At 38.5% G+C, this 15,416-nt stretch overlaps 1 protein-coding gene across 3 annotated transcripts in view; it reads left to right on the top strand.

The window, feature by feature from the left end:
• Positions 1-15,416, top strand: part of Hipk1 (homeodomain interacting protein kinase 1) — a 50,367-nt gene that overhangs the window by 21,754 nt on the left and 13,197 nt on the right. For 2 of the 3 annotated variants that reach the window (XM_075981741.1, XM_075981742.1), the window contains exons 3-10: positions 206-329; positions 4,807-4,926; positions 5,629-5,715; positions 6,705-6,889; positions 7,196-7,358; positions 9,094-9,319; positions 13,147-13,268; positions 14,121-14,255. In XM_075981741.1, the coding sequence (XP_075837856.1) occupies positions 206-329; positions 4,807-4,926; positions 5,629-5,715; positions 6,705-6,889; positions 7,196-7,358; positions 9,094-9,319; positions 13,147-13,268; positions 14,121-14,255 (1,162 nt within the window). The remainder of the gene's footprint in view (positions 1-205; positions 330-4,806; positions 4,927-5,628; positions 5,716-6,704; positions 6,890-7,195; positions 7,359-9,093; positions 9,320-13,146; positions 13,269-14,120; positions 14,256-15,416) is intronic. The other variant, XM_075981740.1, reaches the window with a different exon arrangement.

Consider the following 15,416-nt stretch of genomic DNA (forward strand, 5'->3'; position numbering starts at 1 on the left):
TGCTGGGATTAAAGATATGTGCCACCATTGCCTGGCTGAAGCTTCTGAATTCAAGTTCTGACTGTGTAGTTATGTACTGATGGTTTTCAGTTTCCTTAAACAAATGTTCTTGTTGCTGATACTGCAGCAGGATTTAGTCACCATCCATAGTTAATTTCCCTGATTAATGTTTGCTATTTTACCTTATGTCTTTGTATTTTGCTAGAGCCCCTGAAATTATTCTTGGATTACCATTCTGTGAAGCTATTGACATGTGGTCACTGGGCTGTGTGATAGCGGAGCTGTTCCTGGGATGGCCTCTTTATCCTGGTGCTTCAGAGTACGATCAGGTAAGAGTGCTTGTTTGAATGAACTTGGAGAGCAACACAAACTCAGACTGCACAGGTCCACACATACATACAAAGAGTGCTTCTTTAACAACATGAAAAAACAGACCATACAGCGTAGGAATGTTGAAAAAAATTAAGGGTGTCATAAGTCCAAAATATAGATGTGGGCAAATAGTCTATTATATATATTGATACCTACCAAAAGTATAAATCTATTCTTTTAAAATAGTTCTTTTATTAATATAATTAAATTCCCCCCCCCTTACAAATCTGTCCTGTCATTCCTTCTTTTTGGTTTTTTGAGACAATGTTTCTCTTTGTAACAGCTTTGTAGATCAGGTTAGCCTTGAAATCAGAGAGATCTACCTGCTTCTGCCTCTGGTGTGTGCTGTAATCGTGTTAGCTTGGCTTGTTTCTAGCTGGCTTTGCTAGCTTGAATTATCCCATCTACCTTTTCCCTCTGTAGTTTTACCTTCTTTTGTTTGTTTGTTTTTTGTTTTTCTAGACAGGGTTTCTTTAACAGCTCTAGCTGTCCTGGAACTAGCTCTTGTGGACCAGGCTAGTCTTGAACTCACAGAGATCAGCCTGCCTCTGCCTCCTAAGTGCTGGGATTAAAGTCATGCACCCCCCCCCCCAGCCTTTTACCTTTCTTTATTCTATTAACTTTTTCTTATTGTATGGCTGATTGTGTAGCTGAGTGGCTGGCCCCTAGTGTCCTCTTCCTTTCCATTTCTTCTCTCTGCCTGGCAGTCCCGCCTATCCATCTCCTGCCTAGTTGCTGGCTGTTCAGCTTTTGATTAGACCAATCATGTATTTTAGGCAACACAAAGTAACACAGCTTCACAGAGTTAAACAAGTGCAACATAAAAAGAATGTGACACATCATTAACCAAATATTCCATTGTATAAACAGATAGATCAAATCTTCAACTAATATTCCACAGCAGTGTGCAACTATCACCCAGCTACAAATTTATTCTTAAAAGGTTAAAGCTTTCCAAAAACTTAAACATAAGACCACACATGTCGTCATTCTTTTTTTTTTTTTTTTTGGAGACAAGGTCTCTTTGCATAGAGCCCTAGTCCTATGTCGACCAGGCTGGCTGATAGGATTAAAGGAGTGTTCCACCAAGCCCAGCCTTGATGCCATTCTTAAATAGCCGGATCTCAATCATTACAGTATAGTGCTAACTCATAATTTGGTGTTTGCTGTGCTACCGTAGTATTTTGCAGTCACCTCTTGATGTTGACACACTGAACTCAAGGTTGGCGAGCATCTACTTACAGTGCTGCATGCTGCTAATCATTTCTGCTTAAGGTAGCTAAGAAAACTTGATCTCTTGTGCTTCTTGTGCATTTTTTACAAATAAATGTGTTAATAATACATTGGTGGCTTTGCTAAGGTTTCTCGCCAACGCTAGGCTGTTAGTAATTAAGTCTTGAGGGATCCAAAATATGTTGGAGATATAGCTCAGTGGTAGAGCACTTATTAACTAACATCTTGAGAGGGCTAAATTCGATAACCAGCCTTGATGTGGGGAAGGTATATACAAATTTTGACTATAAGGATGAAGTGTTGTTGCCTTAACCCTGTGTTCTTTAAGGGCTGGCCATCTGTTATTACTAGTGCAATATATTCTAGAGAAATAAATGTGCTAGCAAAGTATTTAGATAGAGAAAAAAGGAGTCTAATTGTTACTGAAAATTCAAAACATTGTTTTCTGCCAGGCAGTGGTGCCTCCCAGTACTTGAAAGGCAGAGGTGTTGGAGGCTGCTAGTTCATTCCCGGCTGCTCAGTCCCAAGATAATCACACAGAAACTATATTATTGGCAATACTGTTTGGCCAATATCTTAAATGTATTGCTAGCTAGCTCTTATATCCAAAACTAACCCATTTCTCATTGACTCTGCCTTCCTTCTCCCAGCATTCAGTTTAGTTTTCCCACCTACCTCTATTCTGCTAAGCCACTGGCCAAAACAGCTTTATTCATTAACCAATAAAAGCAACACATATACAGAAAAACCTCCCACACCACATGGGAAGGTGGATCTCTGCATTTGAAGCCAGCCTGGTCTACAGAGTAAGTTATAGGACAGCCAGGGCTACACAGAAAAACCCTGTCTTGAAAAACGAAAACAAAAACAAAAATAATTTCTTCTACCGCCCATTTGGTCTAAAGTTGTGTTTTTATGTCTGTGATAAAGAAGGATTTTATCTATATTATATATGGTTGGCATTTTTCTAGCTCTGTACTGATTAACTCTAGTCAACTGTGTCTTGTGAGTTAAGAGATGAAAGTAAAGTTTAACTGGAGTTCTGGGAGTGAACTTTGGCTTACCCAGCACCACTGCTATTATTTATTATTTTATTTTATATAGAGCTCAGAACAAAGTAATTGAATACATTAGGTTTCAGAAGTTATGCTACAGATTAGGTGTCTTCTGAAGTAGGTTTTATGAGAACAGTCCTTTGAGTCATAAAACTTTTTTGAACTTATGTTGTGGAGACTGGCCTTAAACTCCCAATCCTTTGGCCTCGCTCTCTAGTACTGGGATTCTAGGTGTGTACCACTTTGTCTGACTCATAGCTGTAAATGCTGCTACTGTGTTAAAACTGATAAGTTTTAGAAGACAGGATACTGTTTCAAAAAAAAAAGTCCATTAAAAAAAGTTTTCCTATGGAAATAATTTGAATTCCCATTTCTTGCTCTCCACAATACTGGCAGTTCTTTAAGAGTAGAGACGTGCATTCCACTAGTCTGCCATCCACTGACACCACCACATCCATTGCGCATAACAGACATAAGTTTTGTCTTGTTTTTGAGAAATTTGTAATTAGAAGGTAAAAAAGAGCAAAACATTGTTTTCTCTTAGCTCAAAATTCTGTCTCATTTTTGAGCTGACTTGGAGTAAATTATAAAATAGGTTGCTCATGTTATAGGTAACTAGTTATGTTGTGCTTTGTAAGTTTTTAATCTTTCCTACCTCGTAAGAAAAATAATGGCTTTCTAATTTAGAAGAAAAAAGTATGAGGGATAGGATATGATGCAAGTCCATAATTGGGATTGTACCAGAGCATTGATCTCAGTTCTTAGTCCTTCCTGGACCCTTCTGAGAGGCTAATGAAGCTTAGCTCCTCACCCTTGAAATATACACACATGTTGGGGGCTATGGACCCCCAGACCCTGAATTTCTTGTAAACAACTTGTTTTGCTTGCAGCTGCTCTGAGCAAAACAACTTGTTTTCCTATGTTTGCAGCTGCTCTTAGCACGAGACCTTCAGGAATTCCTGATGGCAGGGGAGTGGTTTCTGGTGGGTTTGGGTTGGGTATGGCTATCCATTAAGGATCCTTATATAAGCTGCCCTGGAACACAATAAAGGGGGCATTCTTGGCATTCTTGTTTCATATGTGTTTAAAGCTCCAGCCGCAAATGGTCCTGTAGTGCAGGTGTTATGCTACAGGCGTGGTATCATAGTACACGTAGTAGTACACGGACAACACACACGTTGTCTTTATAAAACTTGAGGGGACTCATGGATTCTGCTCCAACCAATCACAGCCTCCAGGAATGCAGTTCTTAGTCCAGCTATTCAATTGTACTCATTCAAGCTTAGCAACAGATCAGTGTAAATTTTCTAGAAGCAAGTACAATTGGCTTTAGAAGCTGATATAGCCATCAGAGCTTTTTTTGTAAAGAAAAAGGATATGGTCCTTTGGAAATGTCTGTGTAATATGCTGATGGGTGATAGGAGAAGTGGTTTGCCTGTGTTGAGTAAATAGGGTGCTACTGGGGAGCAGGACTGGGGCTAGTTTATCTTGGTGCATCTGGGTAATAATAAAGGATTCATGCAATAGGGTCCAGCTAAGGTTTTTTGTTTGTTTGTTTGTTTTTATAAAAATAACTTTATAGAGTTAGAATTCACATGCTACACACATCAACCATTTGAAGTGTACAGATGGATGGGTTTTTAGTATGTTTACAGGAATGCACAATAGTTACCAATTTTAGAACATTCTGTCGTTCTATAATAACACCTAGTCTCGATGCCTATTTTCCTCCAAACTCCTCGATTCCTCTTACCTCTACACAAATACTAAGATATTTTTTTTCTCTATGTAAATTTGCCCTCTCTGGTATGTCATAAATATTCATCACATAGAAAGTGTGGAGCTCTGTGATTAGACTTATTTTACTTGTATCAGAACATCACTTTTTTGGCTAAATGATGTTCCATTGTGTATATACCACCTTTTGTTTATCTGTTAGTAGCAATATACATGGTTACTTTTTTTGCCTATTGTGAGTAATGCTTCTGTGAACATTGGTATACAAATATCAAAATCTAGAGCTGGAGAGATAGATGGCTTAGAGGTTAAGAACACTGGCTGTTCTGGCTAGAGTTGATTTCAGTGTAAAAGCTTTTGATACATTTTTCCACTTGAAATTGATGTTTGATGGTTTTGATTTTTCCAGATTCGATATATTTCACAAACACAAGGCCTGCCAGCTGAATATCTTCTCAGTGCTGGAACTAAAACAACCAGGTTCTTCAACAGAGATCCTAATTTGGGGTACCCACTGTGGAGGCTTAAGGTATGTCTTCCTTACAACTTTAAAATTAGGTTTTAGTTAATAATTTCTTGACTTAGAGGAAGGAAAGTGTGGGAAGGGGGTATATTTGTAGGAAAAATCCTTTGGAAAATGATTTTATTACATCTATTATGCCTTATGCATGTGTGAAAATCACAAAGATAATGAGCCAGTTCAGCTGTTTGAGATTGTTCTGCGTATTTAGGATTGGCAGTTGAGGGTGCAAAGACTCATGCTCAGTAAGCGTGGGAGCTAGAGAAACATAATGACTGTCACAGGGAGATCACCAGCACAGTGAGACAACCTTATTTCTAACGTTCACATTCAGGCCTTAGAGATTTTCCTGAAATAAGAGTCTGTTTTTAATACTGAACTTTCTCCTTTAGTGTAAGAAATCAATTAACCTCCTGACACTCTGCCTCTGAGCCTGTTAAACAGTACTGGGGTCTGTGTCCATGTCCAAGAATCTGTAAGAGGAAATGGTTACATCCCAGTCACCTGACTGTAGCGCTGTGTGGCGTCACTGCTGCCACGCTTGTTTCGCACTGTTGAAAGGGCTCTGTCTCTCCACTGTAGGACGCTCAGGTTCTATCTTTGCCATCTGTAGTTGACAAGGCAACAATACAATCTCTTTGTATTCTGCCTTCAGATTAAAAGAAAAATGTGAAAATAATGTAGAGTTTTTTAAAAATCCGTGTTTTATAGACACCTGAAGAACATGAATTAGAGACTGGGATAAAGTCAAAAGAAGCCCGGAAGTACATTTTTAACTGCTTAGACGACATGGCTCAGGTAAGTGTGGTGTGGCAAGCCTAGAAAGGCGGGACTGGTGTGGTGCTTCAGTCAGAGACACATGTCTGAGGATTATACATGCTAACATTTTGCTACGTGTTAAAAGAACATTTGAATCCTAGTAGTACATACTTTAAAGATACTTGATTGAGCTTCTGTAGCCCAAATACACCGAACTAAAACAATATTCTCAGATCTGAAGCTCTTTGTGTACCAAGTAATACTAAAAATGTCCATATTTTGGATTTTATTTGGGGTTTTAGTGTCAGGATTGTTCAACTAGTAAAGTCTGTGCAAGTATTCCAAATCTTTTTGGTTTTTAAGATAGGGTTTCTCTGTGTAAAAGTCCTGGCTGTCCTGGAACTTGCTCTGTAGACCAGGCTGGCTTCAAATTTACAGAGATTCATCTGCCTCTGCCTCACGAGTGCTCGGATTAAAGGCACGCACCACTACTACCTGGCTATCAATATTCCAAAATCTTAAGGCTCTAAAATAGGCCCAAGCATTGTCAGCCTGTGTCTGTTTTTCCCTTGCTTTTGCTCACTGGGTCTTGTTTCATGCCGTTATTTTAAAGTAATATTTATAAAGGTTTCTTTCTTGTCCCATTTTCTATACCAAAATAAAAATTGCATAAGAGCTTACAGTTACTGAGAATGCTTATTATGTTCCAAATTTAAACACTTTGTACTGTGCCATTTAATCTCTTTAATGATAGAAACTTGTATTGTAATTTTTTGCTTAATTATTTTAAGCAATAATTTTAATATCATGAATTAACTTGGCTGTGTTGTACCCCCCACGCAGAGGAGTTTCTGCCTGAGGAAATTATCATTCTGTAATCAAACTTCATTTCCCCAGGTTTCTCTTTTCTGAAATGCTAGTATTAAATATCTATTTTCTCTTGTTTTGGAGAGAAAAGCAGACACAGTAAATCTTTAATCTACTATTAAACTTAAGTGAAGGAATATGTTTCTAATTTTCTTTGGAAGGTAAATATGTCTACGGACTTAGAGGGAACAGACATGTTGGCAGAGAAGGCAGATCGGAGAGAATACATTGATCTCTTAAAGAAAATGCTGACGATTGATGCGGATAAGAGAATCACTCCTCTGAAAACTCTGAACCACCAGTTTGTGACAATGACTCACCTTCTGGATTTTCCACACAGTAACCAGTGAGTATGGTACCATCTGGGGACTTTTGCCATGATGTGTGTGGCTCTTGGTTTAACTGCCATTCTATATGGGGAGCTATCAAGTTGGCTGTAACTTTGGCCTGTGTATTTGGTTCACTGATGCTTTTCTTTCTTACTGAAAAGTTGTGTGACTTAAAGAGAAGTCTTTATTTTTCTTCTTGTTACCATAAAAAGCCTTTTTTTTTCTTGAAAATATTTGTAAGAAATACTTTGTTCCATGTTTGTCTTGAGTTTTTTGTTATGTAAATTTTAGCATTCTTTCAATCATTTTTTAATCTTTTTCAGTGTTAAGTCTTGTTTCCAGAACATGGAGATCTGCAAGCGGAGGGTACACATGTATGACACAGTGAGTCAGATCAAGAGTCCCTTCACTACACATGTTGCTCCAAATACAAGCACAAATCTAACCATGAGCTTCAGCAACCAGCTCAACACAGTGCACAATCAGGTACTCAGGGAATGACTGGGGAGCTCAAGCCGAAATAGGGCAGAAGGCAGTAAGGCAAAGAGACCGGTCCTTGGGTTGTTTTTTTGTTTTTGTTGTTTTGTTTTGTTTTGTTACTTCTTAAGCATTTTCTATTTGAGGGCCTGAGCAAGTTGGCTCAGCAGGTAAAAGTACTTGCCATGCAAGCCTGTGACCTCTGTTTCAACATGATATTCACAGTTGAAGGAGAAAACTGATTCCCAAAAGTTTCCTCAGACAGTGGAACCCACATACCCACACTACAAGTATTACTATGCACGCACACATTCAATAACAATGAAGGTCGGTTCCGAGATTCAGTCTCCTCTATTGAAGAAAAAAGAAATTTCTATTTGGCAAATGTAACAAACATCCAACTAGACTGACGTCCTTGTCAGTCATGTGCTGATAGCATTTAACTACAGCTTCTCCATACCCTCAGGTCTTTGCATATATGGGCTCTGCATATTGAGTTACTTTGCTGCTATTTTACTAAGTTTAATCAGATAACCCACTCTTTCCAATAGGAGTTTACTTTTTTCAAGGGTTCTTTGAATAATAATCTTAAAAGGGTGGTATTGTTGCTTGCCAGTGAGCACTTAGTCTTTTGTTGTTTATAAAGACGAAAGCTTCTCCGTTTCTTAGTTTGGTCTACTTTGGAATTTCCTATGAAGCAAATTTTGTGCAGAAGTAGCTGAGTTTTATATAGTTAAAACCAGTCTAGCATCTAAGAGTAACCACTTGCCACTCCTTGTGCTTACTCACCTTTGTAGTATTTCTCTATTATTACCTGTTTTGTTCTGGAGCTTGAAACTCAGACCTCTTGTTTGCTAGGCAAGCACTGTAGTATTGACTGTGTATTCCCAGGCCTGGAAATTTTCTTAAGTAGCCTTCCTTCCTTCCTTCCTTCCTTCCTTCCTTCCTTCCTTCCTTCCATCCATCCATCCATCCATCCATCTATATCAAGACAGGGTTTTTCGAGGAGAGAAAAACCTGCCTCTGCCGCCCAAGTACTGGGATTAAAGGCACACACCACCACTGTCCGGCTGAGAGTTATTTCAAAGATAGCTAAAGTTTTGTTCTGGGTTAGCAAGGTGCTTGCTGCCAAGTTTGACACCCTGAGTTTGATCCCCAGAACCCTTATAGTAGAAGAAGAGCTCCAAGTCTCCCTTAAATTTTCCTCAGACTTTGCTTGCATATGGTGCAATACATAAATTAAAACAAAACAAAAAACACCGAATATAGTGGTGCATACCTTTAATCCCTGTTAAAGGTAGACAGGTCTTTGTGAGTTTCAGGCCAGCTTGATCTGCATGATGAATTCCAGGCCATCCAGGACTACACAGGAAGACCTTGTCTCAGAGAACAAAAATATAAAATAAACAAACAAATCCTTTGTTCCAAGTTTCTTTTTTGAGGCTAGGGATAGAACGCAGTTGGCAGAGTGCTTGTCAACATGCATAAAGCCCCTCTGTTATATCCCCAGCATTGCATAAAGCAAGTCTGGTGGTCCCACACTCAGGAGGTGGAGAGAAAAGGATCAGGAGTTCATATGCCACTCTTGAATGCATAAAGAGTTTGGTGCCAGCCTCGGCTACCAAGACCCAGCCTCTAAAGTTTTTTTAATTAATTAATTAACTAATTAATTAATGGCTATTGTTTATCTCCATCTTATACTGATGTATGTATATAATTTTATTTTATTCTATTTTATTTTTAGGCCAGTGTTCTAGCTTCCAGTTCTACTGCAGCAGCTGCTACTCTTTCTCTGGCTAATTCAGATGTCTCACTGCTAAACTACCAATCAGCTTTGTACCCATCGTCTGCTGCACCAGTTCCTGGAGTTGCCCAGCAAGGTGTTTCTTTACAACCTGGAACCACCCAGATCTGTACTCAGACAGATCCGTTCCAACAAACATTTATAGTGTGTCCACCTGCTTTCCAGAGTAAGTGTGGGAACTCACTCCTCTTCTTACTTAGTAGGACTTTGGACTTTCCCGCTGTAGGCAGGTCTAGTTGTTTAGCTCTGCTTTTTGACAAGTTTAAACTCTGATGATGAAGAAAGCTGGAATTGGGAGCTGTCACAAAGTAATTTCCCCTTTACATTGATTTTTCTCTAATTAATAATATTGCCTGATGGATTAGAGGGGCTGTTTGTGTTTCCTTAACTTAATTCCCTCATAATGTGTTTATGCCCACTGAAGCAAAATACCATTTACCTGTAGAAGTATATATATGTCTTAGTATGTAGAATATGTGCATCTTTAAATTGCCAAAATCAGAATTGTTATGTATTGAATCTAGCTTCATTCTATTTTAAACTAAAATAAAATATTATTTCATTATAGGATATAAACAGTTAAGAATATAGAAACTAAAAAATTCATTCAGTAATACAGACTGTTATTTTTGAAGTGAAATTCTACAAGCAAGCTGAAGTTCTTGTGGGGAAGGCATTAAGACATCTGCTTCAGCCTGACTCATAGTCTTCAGACTCCCATTCCAATAAGATTAATATTCACATTCCCATGCTTTCTTATGTTTTCATTATTATTTTCTACTCCAGTCTGCTCAATTCCTTCCCACCCCCTCCCTAAAATATGGGAAATGTGTGTTGATTGTTTTGGTAAGCTATTTGGAAGGCTAAATTATTTTGAGTCTTTTCTGACAACACACTTGGCTTTCCCTTAAAAGTCTGTCAGGCCAGTGTAGTGGCTCACACCTCTAAATCCGACAGGAAGATTGTGGAGCCATCCAGGCAGTATAGGAAGATGGCATCTTCCAAAAAAAAAAGTCAAAGTACAAATAGGAAACAAGCTAGACGGAGACAACAAACACGTTTTCTCTGTGCGGACCCTAGATCTAACACCCGCCTGTCCTCACCCCACCTCTCTCCATGTGAGTGTATTTATGGGTTTGTTTGTAGGTCTTGAAATTAGAAAAGGGATGGTGGTGGGGAGAAGAGATCTTAGGGGAGGTGGGAAATAAAGAAGGGTAATGGAGTATATGTAATTGGAAAGCAGAAGGGAAACTTGCAGGGGGAGTGGGGAGGAATAGGACCATGGAGAGAACGAATGAGAGAAAAGTATCACGACCTGTGTATGAGGATGCTGTTCACATGTATGCAAATCAAAACACTAATTTTGAAAAAAAGAGAAAGAAAAACTTGGTATCACTGTGAGAATGAACTAGGATCTAGACTTCTCAGAGCTTTTTATATAGAAGCAGATAGCATTTTTATCTTTTTACTTCAGTTAAATATTGATTATGACTTTTGTTTGTTTGGTTTCTGACAGAGTCGGAGCAAGCGGAAGGAAATGAGGGGCTGGGGGAGACTGAGAGCTTACCGGGAGGCCAGGAGAGCGATAGCGATGTAAACCAGGGAGAGACCACAGGGAGAGCGGAGGAGCAGATTCGCAATCCGTAAATGCAAATTTAGCCTAACTTACCAAATTATTTTCTATATGTACCTTATAGGAGTAATTCTATACTTTGGGCTGTCACAAACTGATGCTTCTGTAGAACCTAGCAAATTAGCCACCCCTTCTCCCACATACTCCAAAGTAAATTCTGCAGGAACAGCACTCAAATATGAGATCCTGAGATCCTCTGCTGCTTCTCAGATGATTCTTAGATAAAAGAACTCTTGAATGTTTTTTTTTAATAGAATAAGATGTAAACTAAAGCAATAGAGGGGGAGTGTGGGTATAATTTGATAAATATAAGCTTTAGGGGATAAATATAAGCTCTAGATAACTTAAGGAAACTATAAAATAGAGCAGATTTTAAATGTTTGGACCAGAGGGAGCATACAAATAAGGTAGTGATGGTGATACCTGAAATACATTATTACATATGCCAAGCAGTCCTGCAGTTAGCAGTTCATCCTTATGTATATTTGGCTCTAGGAGGTGGGTAATATCACCCCAATGTATAAATGATGAAACCTTCTTATGACCAAAGTGTTGTAGTCATTTATGGTAGACAGTTTGAAACCTAGGCAGTGGGGTTCATCACATACGCGTTGAAATATTCCATACTGCCAGATAGTTGTTGGTGACTTGCCAGCTTCTGCTCTGTGCTGATTTCTACCCAGTAGTCCTCTACTTCAGCTTGTTCACATTTCTCTCTTACAAAATGGCCTCAGTGTGAGTAAATGGAGCAATCAAGCATGTATAGCTCAGTACTGTAAATCACTTCCCATACTGTTAAGTTGACGAGTGTTCATACTTTGCCCAGTGGTAACTAGTCTGTAATTTCCCCTTCACTTTATCACTCCGGAGCCATAGAGGAGTTACTGTAGTGAGCATCTCCTCCCAAAGTTTGCCTCAGTCCCTACATGTTTGGAAAGCTCTTACAACACTGCGTGGAGTTGGTCATGCACTAGAGTTTTGCATGGCTTAGCTTTCCTGTTAGATAATGCATAAGGCAGCATGGCTGACAACTGTTAAATTTTAATATCTTTATTAGTTGTTTCTATATAAGTAGCATTTTTTAAGAAAGCATTTTTTCAGCAGTTTTAAATTTGCTTTTACTAGTCCCTCTCTTAACATTCCTAGAATGCTTTTTTCTTAATCAAAATTTGTTACTAAATTACTCACACAGAAAATTCGAAGACTGACTGAAAATAGCAGCATTATGCTCTATAAATTATGCTCACTTGACACTTCTAGAGTAAAGTTAAAGCAACAGTAAGGCCAGGCATGGTAGGCACACAACTGTAATCCCAGCATTTGGAAGATTGAAACAGTAAGATCATAGCGTTGCAGTTAGTCAGGGCTGCATAAGAAGACATTGCTGAGTAGGAGTGGGCAAAGATGCAGAGAGATTAAGATTGCTATTAGTTTTAGCATCTTCTAATTGAAATGTTTATGTCTTCACTTAGCAGAACCGCATGCATTAGTAGACAGGAGGCATGACAGAAACTTAGAGTCTGTAGTGAGAGTGCTGATAGGAGGGTAGGGCATAAGAGATCTTCTGGGCTCTTCAGTCTCGACAGAAAGAACTGTGTTGTTGGCCCTTTTCCCCAGCTCAAGACATTGCCATTTATAGGAGCCATTTGATATTTATGCCAAATCATAATAAATTGAGATAAGTAAGACACAGGGAGTGTTTTCCAGAAGTAGGTTCACTTTCCCAGCTGCCCCTGAACTGTCAAAGAGTTGGATGAGGAAGCTGCCAACAAGAACAGGTTTTTAGAATAAGAAGTGGATTTCTATAAGCTAACATGCCTCTTACTTTTGTATAATTTCTTCATTTTCTGTTGACTTTACTCTTATCTTTAGATATAACATGTTACTAATTTTTGAACTAGGTTGTATTTTTTTTTGAGGAGGAAAAGATTCTTTACACAAGAGGATAATAGGTTATAAATTACTGAGTTATGTTCAATTCTGTTTTTGATAGATTACAGTCTTAAAAGCACTTTCTTCCTCACCCACTTGCCTAGTGACTGAGAGATAAATGTGACTTAGAGTGGAGATTGTTCGGCTTTTGCCTGTACTGATAATGGGGATGTAATCATTTTGTAACATTAAGACTTTATATTCCCTTAAACCACCTTCCCTATATGAAATGCCTTTGCACTAAGTTAACCCTGAAGGGAATAGAGCCTCCTTTTCTTAATGATTTATGTGAATGAAGGGCTTTGTCTTAAGTGTCTAGAATGAAAACCTGAGCAATAGAAAAAAGCTAAAAGTACCCCCAATGACTACCCACCAATAGTATTCTTAGACCCAGCGAAGCAACCTAAATATAATGTTTTTCCCACCAGCTGGGCTGCAAGCAACAACAAAACATTCTGGATTCCCTGTGAGGATGGATAATGCTGTGCCCATTGTACCCCAGGCGCCTGCTGCTCAGCCACTACAGATACAGTCAGGAGTACTAACTCAGGTAAAAGCCAGAACAACATGCTCAATATTGCTGAAGCACTATTGAGAATCAGATATTTTATCCTGAAAAAAAAATATTTGCTTTGAGTATAAAATCTTTCTTGTACATGATTCAGAGGTCTTAAAATGAAACATCTATAATAGAACAGATTACTTATTCCTGTCTTTTGTGGCTCTTCTATTACCTCCTTAGACTTGCAGAGGTGACATTTTATATCTTGAGAAATGGTTAAGGTAGTACACATGCTTTTTTTTTTTTTTTTTTTTTGCTGTAAAATTAGGGTTTCATCCTTTCCTTTGGTGTCCTTTTATGTTTAGTTTTAGAATTTTCTAAGAGTTAAGGCTAGGTCACATCTGGCTACTTCGTCAAATATAATCCTTCATTTTATGAGTTTAGTAGAAAAACTTTAAAATGTTGTTTTGCCAGATGATTGAGAAACTAAGGTCACAGACAAAATCATGAAGTTTTTGTATGGTATACAATGTTATACTTTGAATTCTATATGTTAGTGTTTGTGGCCTGTGATATACAAGAAATTCTGAAATCCCAAACTTATTGTGTGAGTAGGAGGAAGATTTCTTCATAAATGAAATGCCTATGTTTTACAGATTGGATGCTCTGAATCTGGTCCAACAAAGAGTCCTATACTTTTTCTACCTGATACCATTGACTTTTGACATAATGGGCCAAAGCCATTCACAGCTGAAAAGGAAAAGTTGTGTTTGGTGTGTGTTTTAGGTGCCATGAAATTAGTTCATGGTCAGTAATAACTTGGGGGGAGTGAGAACCCTTCTGAATCCAGATAAGCTGCCTCGGTGCTTATTTCACTCACCTGCCTGATCTACATTTCAGGGAAGCTGTACACCACTAATGGTAGCAACTCTCCACCCTCAAGTAGCCACCATCACACCGCAGTACGCGGTGCCCTTTACCCTGAGCTGCGCAGCCGGCCGGCCGGCGCTGGTTGAACAGACTGCTGCTGTACTGGTAATTCCCTCGCTTGATTGTGTTACTAACGGAGTTTCTTTGGTTTCTTTCTTTTTAATTTTTTTTCCTGTTTGTTTTTGTTCTGTTCTGGTTTTCTCATTTAAACAAACAAACTAGCGTAGTCTTTGCAGAGGGCATGGAAGCATGTGCCATCTTGTGGCTGTGTTCTTGCTACATCTTTAATGTCTCATTACTTCCTCCCCAACATTTGCTGAAGCCCTGTTTGACTCTGAGGATCAGCCTAGTGTGGTTAAAGCTCTCTGTGTAGCCTCAGGAGAGCTTTAATACTCTCACCTTTCTGCCTTTCTTATCCTTGGCCCTTGAGATTGAAGAACATGGCCTTCCATTTGGCCCTGCCACAGGTATCCAGATGCCAAACTTTGAACTCCCTACCGCTAGCTGCCCCCCTTTTGTTATCTTAATCTTCTAAAATTTCTGTATATATAGAAATGTTTAAAATGGTCTTAAGGTATTGCTTTCTCATTAACACTAACTTCTGTCTGTGACTGACTGAAGATAGTACTTTTGGCATTCATGATCAGTGGTACCTTTTATCTTCCATTTAAAGATATTCCCTTTAAAATACACTTAGATTATATTGTTGGTCAAAATTAAAAGATGAACTTATTTATAGGAATGTTTTTTAGAAAATATTTTACAAATAAATTCTAATACAAAGAAGGAAATATGGCTGACAAACTTGCCAATACAGTATCTTTGTTATTGGAAGTCCTGAGGGAGAAGGCAGTGTTGATCGCTGCAATTGTAGGTGAGTCCAGCTCAGATCTGGACAAACAAATATGGCTTGCTTTGAAGTGTGTTTGGTTTTGGTTTATTTGGGCAAGTTAGAATTGTTTATTTTAAATCCAGCATTTCATTATTTGAAATGTACAATTAGGTAAGCCTCTCCAAGCCAAATGATACTATTGAATTCCTTGTATTTCTTACTTTCACAGTGGATTTAAATTTCTTTTGTTATCTCTCAAGTATTCATGAATGAAAACACAGAAACATACGTGGATGGAACTTGTTTGGTTTTCAGTTTAAAAGTCTTTGTCACCTGTGGATTGTTTCTCATATGCATAGAACCCAAGTGCTAGGGAGTCAGATATAATTCCAGCGTGGCTGGTCCACATTTTAACTTGCACACCTGTAGTTTTG

The sequence above is a fragment of the Microtus pennsylvanicus genome, chromosome 7, assembly GCF_037038515.1.
Source record: "Microtus pennsylvanicus isolate mMicPen1 chromosome 7, mMicPen1.hap1, whole genome shotgun sequence".
Classification (NCBI taxonomy): domain Eukaryota; kingdom Metazoa; phylum Chordata; class Mammalia; order Rodentia; family Cricetidae; genus Microtus; species Microtus pennsylvanicus.